Source organism: Paramacrobiotus metropolitanus, unplaced genomic scaffold (genome assembly GCF_019649055.1).
Source record: "Paramacrobiotus metropolitanus isolate TYO unplaced genomic scaffold, Prichtersi_v1.0 Parri_scaffold0000067, whole genome shotgun sequence".
Classification (NCBI taxonomy): domain Eukaryota; kingdom Metazoa; phylum Tardigrada; class Eutardigrada; order Parachela; family Macrobiotidae; genus Paramacrobiotus; species Paramacrobiotus metropolitanus.
In genome coordinates, this window is record NW_026570287.1 from 506,280 (window position 1) to 516,847 (window position 10,568).

The following is a 10,568-nucleotide window of genomic DNA, read 5'->3' on the forward strand; positions in this document are numbered from 1 at the left end:
CGATAAAAGTTATCTTCTTGCCTTTCACGTTTTATGGGTTTTCACCGGATGCCTTGCAGTTGATGTACACTTTAATCATGAATGGTTTGCAATCGCACGATACAACTCGCGATTAAAAATGCCAGCTTTTCCGAATTGCATTTTGCCAGACCATGCAAATTTTTAAGTGAGGCTGTGCTACTAAAATATGCAGTAACGAGTGGTACTGACATCTCCGCACTCCGTGCGGTCGATAAAAGTTATCTTCTTGCCTTTGGGAATTTGGTTTTCACCGGATGCCTTGCAGTTGTTACTGTAATCTACTGATAGTTGAAAGATGGCGTGTACACTATCTGTTATCCTGTTCGTGATTATTGTGCTGCAGTTAAAGGTAAGTAAGAACTGGCCGGAGAACGCGTTTTTATAAATTTCAGATTCAAAACGCTCCATCTCATTTCAGCTGCAACGTTTTTTACAGTTTCTTCGGGATATACCACAGTAAAGTCAAAGAGCATCCTGCTGAAATTTTAAAACAGGAATACACTGTAGAAGAAAGTACTGTACAACAGATTTATCTATGTACATATGGCACAGTACTGTTGTCTCTTCAGTGTAAATGTAAGATAGTTTGAGCTGAGTTTTATAAATCATCTATGCGGCAAAACGTTTTCCGTTATTGCGATAGAAAGTTGCGAATAACCGTCGCAGTTATAAATTTTATGGATAATCAAGCATATCGGGAAATTCTTTTGATACATCAGGATCAGGTTACGTGCATAGTTACAACACCATCACTTACTTTAATTAACTGTCATTTTCTATAAAGTAATTTTCTTTGTATTTTGAATGTCAATTTATTATACTAGTATGTATAATAATTATTGTACTCGAAATATTGTGAAGTTTAACTTATTTTCCTATAGATTATGTGGATATCAGCTCAATCAGCCGGCATCACAGGTTTGTAATCGTAAAATTTATAGTATTATTATGGCTAAGTTTAGTCATAAATCCATACGAACACAAGAACCTTGACAATACGGTCTACCACACAATACGATAAGAGTTCTAAACCGCTTTTCTTGTGTTGTGGCTTGAATTGCAATGGTGATCTGGAAAATCCAGTGCGTATAGAACTCGTACAACTTCATGTCGTTTTTCAGATTCGAATACTGGCAAACTGAATTTTGCAGCCAAAACAGAATCTAGTCAAGTGCAATATTTTGTAACAACGGATGTTCGCCTTCTCATTTACCAGACGGATACTGCGAGGAATTCGCAAATTGAAAAGATTCGTAACATATGGTGCCAGCTTTTGACGGCCAGTATGTACAAACTTTCGAACACTTTAATTTTAACAGGTTGTATAATGAGTTATCTGAATTACTACTCCAAGAATAAATTATTATTATTTCCGCTCTTACGTTTCGTCATTAAACGAAAGACAACTAAAACTCATACTAAATTTACAGAAAATGATTGTTCATCCGTTCAATTTTTCTCGTGGAAAGCTTCTAAAGAACCACCAAAATCAGGAACATCTATAAAGGAAATTGCACACTTTGTCATTGCCAGTCCTAAATTCAAACCGGAAGTCATTGACGACGCAATTAGGAGCAAATTCGACCAGTTACTACTAAAAAACAGCTACTGGGGTATTAGCGCTGTCACCAAAGGTCGCAACGCTATTACGGATACCATGCAGACAAAGGGCACCGGCAGTGACCCTTTCGCTTTAATGGATTCAGTGTGGATGACCTACTCGAACGACGACACCAAAACCCAGTTACTGGTCCAATTGAAAAGCTTATGGCAAAAGACGCTGGGCAAAGGTGTATCTCGTCTCGAACTGCACCTGGTGCAGATCATTCCCAAATCAACACAAGAATTCGGTGCTGAACCGGTCAAGGTGATGTATCTTCTGTTTGGCGACAGTACCGGGCATGTGGACGTGGACCAGGTCAAGCTGAAAATCCGTCAACTGATTTCCGCTGCACGCATGCCGGCACTTCTCGGCACACCTTTTCAATGGTCATCCGATTTGAAGGCGTTGACCGTGGCGGATGTTGCGCCGAATCCCGATGGCGTGTTGACGGTTACACACAGTAACATAATTGCCTATGCTAACAATGACGAGCGTGATCAAGGCATGGAACTAATTCGAAAATTATGGGCTTTTATATTAAGTAAGCAAGTGGTAAATTTAAGGTCAAGCTTTCCGTGATATAAATGCTATATACGGAAACCAGTCAGAATGTTATACAAATTTTCACGCATGTAAGCGCTTCTGTAGAAATTGGGTTTTTATTTTTATAAATAGTTATAGGTGCATGTTCAAGCATCTGTCCGTATTATAAAATAACAAATTATAAATACTACTAGCATTATACATTTTCGTTTATTATATTATAATCTTTATTTAATATAGTACCAACAACAAAAAAGATAAATGCCATAATTATTAATCCTGTTTCACATGATTCATAAAACAATTATTCTCAAAAATTCCTTCGAATTCACGTTCGTTTAAATCCTAATTTCGATGGTTTTCCAGATGTTCCTTTAACGACAATGGAGCTTTCGTTGAACTCTACCACAAAAATTCGTTCGGTGGGTCCACTGATTGATGATCGACAAATTAACAACTGTACTTTCATCATCCAGTGCAGCACAAAATATCTGAATGCCGATGTCATCGAAGCCACACAAAAGTTTCAGCGATTGTTGGACTTGACAAGCATACCGTTTATGGTGGACACTCCTGTGCCTGTGGTCAACATGACGGCACTTTTCGGTTATGTAGCGGTTACTCAGGATTTATTCTGGATGCCAGCTAATGTCTTCGTACTGCAAAACAGCACGAACAGCACCACGAGCATTAAAGATCTTTTGAATACCAATGTGCATCTAATTCATGATAAAGTGCGAGTGTATAATGCGACGGTGGAAACTAGCTCATTGTTTTTACGGCCGTTGCACGATTTATGGAAGGAAGTACTAGGTGAGACGTATTGTGCTGAACTCCAGCAATGCTGACAAACAGGCACCATAACCTTCATAAACAAGTAGAATACACCTTTAAACTTTGAAATTTCCTGGCGCTGCGAACATATCAGAAATTATTTAATCAAATTAATTAATAAACAAAAATTTTTAAGTGACCTTTACGTAATCAATTCGGTAAAATATTGCGTTACTGTTGAATTTTTGTTTATTAAGGAGACGATGCAGTGGAAGTTCAAATTGCCCTTTCCAATCGGGAAACAACCAGTGAAAATATTATTAATGTTTCGTACACGGTGGTGTTCGTAAGCGAACTCTCTTCGTGGGATATCGAAGCCGCCAAGAGCCGGTTCCGGCAACTGGCCACCAGCAGTGCCGATTCGCTGTATGTAAAACTGGAACCAGAAACCAGTCAACTGCCAACAGCCATACTGGAATACACACGCAGCAATACAAAAATTTTCGTTATTTTCGATACGGTCAATCTAGCATACCAGACTGATAAGGTCCCCGATTTGGCTATTAAAGCTTTACAGCAAGCATGGACCAGTATCATTGGTAAGCTATATGATCAGAGTGTAAATAATCTACCACCGGTTAATGTACTTTGTAATTCCATTTCGATAGGGCCGAAAGCGTGGAATATTCGGTTCTGGGTGTACCATGCCGGGTCGGAACAGACATTCTCCTTAGCCGGTGACCAAGGCATGCCGATAACAAAATTATATTTCCGAGTGGGATTTTACTGCAACAACAGCGAGTGGAATACGACGGCGTTAAAGGTCAAATTTCGTGAACTGGTACCGTTGATTCGTAACTCTTCGCTGCTGCTGTCGGTCACCGATATTGATGTGGTCCCGCAAACTACAACACCGGCAACTACAACAACTACCACTGGTAAGCGAAATAATTTGTATATTTACAACCTGTAGTATTGACTGTCAGTGTCAACGTGAACTGCGCATTAAAAACAATTGCTTGCAGCGCCATCTAGTACGGATTCGAGTGTATCAACAATAACACCGGTACAGAAAATTTGTACTAAAACCATTTATATTTGGATGCTTGCCATTATATGTAATTAGCTCGAGTGCCTGAGTGACATGTAATATAATATTTGTAACTACTACATACATAATATCAATGATATGATCTCATTAATTGGTTCATTTACAGAGCGGAGCAGTATTTTCTGACACTATCATTTTTTCTTATCCAAATGAAACGCAACGAAACCAAATACTATCACAACTTCGGAAGCTATGGGCGGATGTGTTAGGCAAGGTTATTTAGAAATGATTTCCATAAAAACAAACCAGCAGATATAATATTTTCGAGTACAGGTTATGTATTGCAAAATTAATGTTTTCAGGACAAGACGTATTTGATGTAAGGATAAGCGTAACCAACGACAATGTTATACCCACCAATCAGTCAGCCAACACCACAAACCACGATGATGATCCACATGAAATATCGTATTCCGTAATTCCATCGTCTAATCAGAAGATAGATGTTAGCGCGGCAAAAGCCAAATTCCAAGGGCTTGTACAGAATTCCACTATTTTCAAGCAACGGAACAACAACCTTGACTTCCCAGACGATACGCGGCCGCAAGTGGACGTCGATAACAGCTGCAAACAGCAGTGGTCAGTATATGGCGACGACAAAGAAAAGGTCATCCATTCCTATGTCACCATTGGAGAGATCGTGACTAATCAAAGTTCACACATTCTACCACTTTTGAAGAATTTTACTCTGAATTTTGGTAAATTCCGTTGAATTGATTATTTTGAACTTCGTGTGCTAATAACTCAGTATGTTTGATTTGCCCACAGACTGGGCAATACAAGCGTATCTGACCATTCTGAATGAAGAATCCATTGTGCCGAACGGTACTTTCAACTCTTCCATCCGCTACGCCGTAACTGTGCTAACCTCCAACAGTTCCCTGGAGTCAGGGGACATTTATCAGGCTGTCAAAAAGCGGATTAACGACACAATCGGATCGGGTACGGACAGTCCCGAGTTCCGCAACATTAACTGCTCCGACCAATCGAAAGACTCCTCTTTGATTGTTATTGTCGATTCGGTTCAGATTATAGGCAATAATAATCAGGCACGAAGTCTGATTATGCGTGACCTTTTCAACCTTTGGAAAAACGCATCACGAGGTTTGTTGTTAATTGATTACTTATGTGCAAGATAATAGCATCAATATTCCAGTCAATGATAAGTTTTAACACGTTGACTTTTAATTAGCACAAGCAAAAATCGTTTTACTTGGGAAGCTCAACATCCAAATACTTGAACAATACTATGCGAAGCGTCACAAAAACTTTGTGATATTTTGTGAAGAAAATATTGTATAATATACAGAATTGTCATAATGGTTGCAGATGCTGGGAACGTAAATTCGACTGTGGATCCAAATATTTTCAAATCAACCTTGGCCCCGCTTCTGTCCGTAGCAAACAATCAAACAGTATATGATATACGCTATATGCTTCGAATAACAAAACCGGTCGGAGTGAATTTTACATCCAAAAGCATCCAGCAGAAATTTGCGGCAATCTTTGCTAGATACTTTAACAACACGGACGTTGTCTATCGGGATGCAATAGCGTTTAAACAACTCAACAGAACGGTAGGTCGATGTCTGAAGTTTAAAATAATTGTAGATGTTACAGTGAACAACCAAAAATAATAATTTTCGTATTAATTCATGTGATGTTAATTTGTTTTTTTATAATTTTGCTATCAGAGTGCGCCAGCCACCACGCTTACGACAGCGCCTGTTTCAACATTTACCGATTCCATTATACTGCAGTATTCGACAACTGCAGAACGGGATTTAGCTTTCCAGGAACTGGGAAAATTGTGGGCGATCAGTTTAGGTGTGTTGGAATGGAAGGAGTGAACTTAATTATGAAATATGAAAGTTAAATCCTGCAAATCACAAATGTTTTTTATATTTTTTAATGATAAGGTATCCGACTGGACGCTGTTCGGCTTTTTCTTTTGGACATCACACTTTTATCAACTACTTCTTCCCAAAAAAATTACGACATTTTGTATGCCGTTGTTTATTATCCGGAAAAGTCCATCAGCATTAATATAACGGCGGCCAACATAACGCTTCATAGTTATCTCAGCAATGCGTACAATGTCTTCATTACCGATCAGCTGGATAAAGGTCAAGGCGCACCAGCGGTTGCTAATGCCACCATCCAGTTTTCGGCTAGCTACTTTGCTAACGGAGTGACTTTTCCGGAAGTCGCTGTTTTTAATGCACTGGCTGCTCGCCCTAAGGATGAAGATCACTCAGTGAAACCGTATATAATTCAGGATACGCTGCGGTTGTATTACGAAAACCTTACCGTGCGAGATGGTGCAATTGTGGCTTTCCAAGCAGCGTGGTCGGGATTGCTAGGTAAGCTTTGTACATCATTTTTGTATCTTACAAGTACAATCAACCGCGCGATACAAAGCTTTACTCAAGAAACAATTTGCATTGCTGTATACAAGTATACAAAAAAATAGTGAATACGGTAGTGACTGATGTCGATGCACAGCCGGAATTTATAGCGACTGTAGTTTATGAGTTGTTTTTACAAATTGTGAATATTTTACCTTCTAGTTGTTGCAATAATTAATTGTAAATTCTGTACGGTTACACTTATGTGACTTATCTGTAGTTATGGTATGTGAGCGGTACTGCAAACATCATTTTCTAGTGCCTTTTGCAGGTATATACTCGTATAATTAGACTGGCTGACTTGCTTTTAAAAGCTGAAAATATACAATTACAACTATATAACTTCATTACGAAAAGAACCAAAGCTCACATTCCCTTAATTCATAAGATTAAAACAGATGGTTTTGACGCCTCTTGAATCATAAAATTTTGTATACTAGTATGTATATGCAACAGGATCGGATGCTATGTTCATCCAGCTGGCTGCTTACGCCGAATTCCCTCCATACATTAATGATTTGGAATCCGGAAGTAAAACGCACCAGTTATACTACGTGGTAGTAATTTTATCAAGAAACCACCACATCGATTTTTCGGCGAAGCAGGAACAATTTCGGCAGTTCGTCATGGATGGCAATGTGCCATACGTAGTAAATTTCGATGAAATCTACCCGACACCGGAAGTGGAACCGTTGAACATATTCACCGTGGTCGAAGCGAGCAACTCTACCTCGTTCGTCAATATTACATCCTCTAGCGACGTAGAAAATGCTGTCAGCACCCTTTATAAAATTGCTATTGGTAAGAACACCAAAATAAATTCGTAAGATCGTATTTTCCAGCCATTACTACTTTTAAGTAGTAATAATTTTAAGTAATAATAATAAAAATATCAACCTCTCAGTCAGTAAGCGCATGATCTACATTTTGCGGTTTCTGCTTTTTTCAGGAAGTGACGCGCGGGTGGTCCATGCATGGAATCACGACGAAGCGGTAACGGATCCCACAAACAACGTTACCGTTGTAACCCGGTATCAACTTGTGTTAGTTGTCACCAACAATACATTACTGGCACCGATCGCCGTGGAGCAGAAATTCCGGGATTTGTTACTGATGACTAGTGTTTCCGCTATTCAGTCAGGACCATCGACGAAACTTTTACTAAAATCTCTTATGGATAACGATACCAATCTAATGGATGATGCAGTTCTTGTGGGATTTCGAGACTCGGTGCGACTAGACAGCGCAGTGCAGACTGATCAGAACGAAACCGCTTCCACTCTGCGACAAGCATGGGCTCGGGCTTTAGGTAAAGGTCAAATAATCACCTTTATATCAGCGACCAAATTCTCTAAAAAATACTGTAATTAAAGTTTATCGTAATTAAATTATTTCTCATGAAAAAATCCGTACCGGTGCAAAATGAGGGAATTAAACAGCATGTCTTCTTGACCAAGTTAAGTAATCGCAAATGGCATGGTGCAGTAACTACGTACTGATCTTATGACATTCATGTACTTGAATGATATGATGCGTCTCTACAATGCACCTTGTATGAATTCCACGATTTCCTTGTATGCTTTCCTTGTACATATAGTGATATAGCCATATAGGTATACGATTTTTTCATTTTGCTGAATAGAAATGAGTATTATGTTAAATATTATTGTTTTCTGCATACCTGTAACCATGTACGAGTATGCATTGTGCTCTTACAGATTCACGAGTGTCTAACATTACCGTTACATTGGACACAATACTACCGGAAACGTATGCACTGGATGCCGGGCCATCTTCCTACACATTACAGTACACTGTGCTGGGGCTTTTGGATAAATCAGTATTAAATATTAATGGTGCTAAAACACAGGTTTATGGTGATTTGCATCTGAACGTTAGCCCGGCAAATTATCCCATTACCACCACAAGCACATCCACCCAGCTACCTATCCTTCTACCGTAATTACAGTAGACAAAGTTACAGTAACATTAAGCTGACTTGTTGTTCCTATAATCCTTTGTTGTAAATTATTTCATGAAGACGGTTATCTGTTATATTGTCAAACGATCTTTACAAAACCTGTATAATAAGCACACTGTTTTTCCTCCAGTTCGCTTCCGGTGTAGGTACATAAAACCGTAAAAATTATAAAACTACGGTGTTGAATTGCTATAATTTTGTCGGTAACGACTTTAGTAGCCTGTGCATTACACTTATGCAATAATTTATTTTGTTACTGTATGATAGATTTCCGGCGTCTTAAGCTTGCTGTAATAGGTTATTAAAGAATTTATTACCCAGGTGATCTTTGATACTTATACACTTGTATCATATGCTGAACTTATGCGAAATTGTATGGAAGTTAACAAATAGGAAGAACAGTGACAAGCAAGGCTGCATAACTGCTTTACTTCTTTTTGTCATCCTTTTTGTCGTCTTTCTTCTCATCTTTCTTTTCTCCCTTTTTCTCATCTTTTTTATCCGCATCCTTCTTATCAGCAGGTTTCTTGTCCTCTTTTTTCTCCTCGGGTTTCGTTCCTGCCGTTTCGTTAGATTTGACGGCTGCGGGATTTTGTGCACCGGCTGTGTTCTTCAGCTGGGCATCCGCTCCGCTATTTAAGGTCACTTTGGCAGCCGCCAGGTTTTCCTTTGATACCGGCGCATCGCCGGGTTTGCCCGCCGGTGTTATTCCTAAATTGGTCGATGAAGGGCTTTTCGTCACCGGTTCGGTCTTCAGTTTGCTATCGGCCATTGTACACGGCAATTGTACTTTCTTTTACAGATAAGAACGGTGTGTGCGACTATGAGTTATCCGATTTTGCGCTCTTGTGGAGTGCCGCAGGTTAGGCTAGTTACTGCAAGCTGATATTCTAAGTGTGGAATCAAAAGTATAGCAGTTGCACTAATGTAATGTGATTAAAATTTTGATGAATCAAAGTACACAGATTCAATGACGAGAATCATGACCTTTTGGCATGTTGCCGGGGCAGCGCAAAACGTCCGTACGACTTAATTATTCGAAAATGCCTGAGACAAGTCGTACGGAATCATGGATTACAGAATTGTGTGTGATACAAAATTAATAATAATTATTAAGGTTACGCAAAACTGCAATTACTTATTGAAATGATTAAGCACATTGTTGCACACAAACAATTCGTAATTAACCTATGAGTTTAATGCATTTCTCAAGTATAAAATGAAAACAAAAATCAGAAATGTCCAAATCTTTTCTGGCTACTGTGATCCACGGCGAAAAAAATAAAATAAAAGAGATTTTTCTTTGGCAGAATTTCTTTGTTGTAACGTTTGTAATTTTTTCTTATTTTGCGCATTTTTTTAAAAACAACTTGTATACTTCGTACTTCATCATGAAACTGTAGTGCGCAATGAAACACATAATTTACAACAGTACTTTGTACAGTATCTGTACTTAAGCATTTCTATAATATTATTGTACTCCGCTTGCAATTAGCAGAGCTTCCGGAAACAACTGAAAAATTTACTAGTACTAAACTGATTATAATCGCACGGTGACTTACCAAAGTGCTGCCGCGCGATTTAAATATTTAGATTAACCTGCAGTACGTACTTCTATTCAGATATTTCCTAGTTAAAGTAAGAAATCGATATCTCTATCACTATCTGTAATTCCAAACGACGGAGACATCCCTTTTTCTGATCTGGAATTTGAAAATTCTTCCGTGCCTGAAAGAGCCACAAGACTTGCTGCAGACTGATCAAGCCAAAGATACACCGACAAAATGGCATCCAAATCCAAGCAAAATATGTGCACATCGGAACAGAAGACCCAAGAAGCCAAAGAACTAAGCGCCAAAGCGGCAGCGGCGGCAAAAGAAGCGGCTGTCCTCAAGGGACAAGAGATGAAAGAGGCAGCGGAAAAACAACTGGAAGTAGTAAAACAGCAAGCTAAAGAGACAGTCACGGCAGCTCAGATTAAAGCGAACGAACTCGCAACCACTGCTAATCAGAAAATTTCGGGAACGGCCTTAAAAACCGAGACGAAAACTGAGAAAAAGTGATGCAAAAAAGACAGAACGCTGCAATATTTGCGATACGTTAATCCCGTTTCGAGCTTTTGTGAAG

The 10,568-nt window shown here is 39.0% G+C and overlaps 2 protein-coding genes across 2 annotated transcripts; one reads left to right on the forward strand and one right to left on the reverse strand.

Annotated features, from left to right (window-relative positions):
* The first annotated feature begins 188 nt into the window (after positions 1 to 188).
* Positions 189 to 9,270, forward strand: LOC129594256 (uncharacterized). Its single transcript, XM_055490878.1, has 17 exons — positions 189 to 370; positions 903 to 939; positions 1,143 to 1,304; positions 1,452 to 2,165; positions 2,534 to 2,980; positions 3,199 to 3,540; positions 3,610 to 3,879; positions 3,967 to 4,007; positions 4,159 to 4,261; positions 4,355 to 4,750; positions 4,821 to 5,156; positions 5,382 to 5,629; positions 5,747 to 5,879; positions 5,972 to 6,415; positions 6,917 to 7,261; positions 7,410 to 7,769; positions 8,179 to 9,270. The coding sequence occupies exons 1-17, from the start codon at positions 317 to 319 to the stop codon at positions 8,421 to 8,423; spliced, it is 4,677 nt and encodes a 1,558-aa protein (XP_055346853.1). The 5' UTR covers positions 189 to 316; the 3' UTR covers positions 8,424 to 9,270.
* Positions 8,691 to 9,405, reverse strand: LOC129594258 (cylicin-1-like). Its single transcript, XM_055490880.1, has one exon. It carries the CDS (start codon positions 9,211 to 9,213, stop codon positions 8,869 to 8,871), a length of 345 nt encoding a protein of 114 aa, XP_055346855.1. The 5' UTR covers positions 9,214 to 9,405; the 3' UTR covers positions 8,691 to 8,868.
* Positions 9,406 to 10,568: the final 1,163 nt, after the last annotated feature.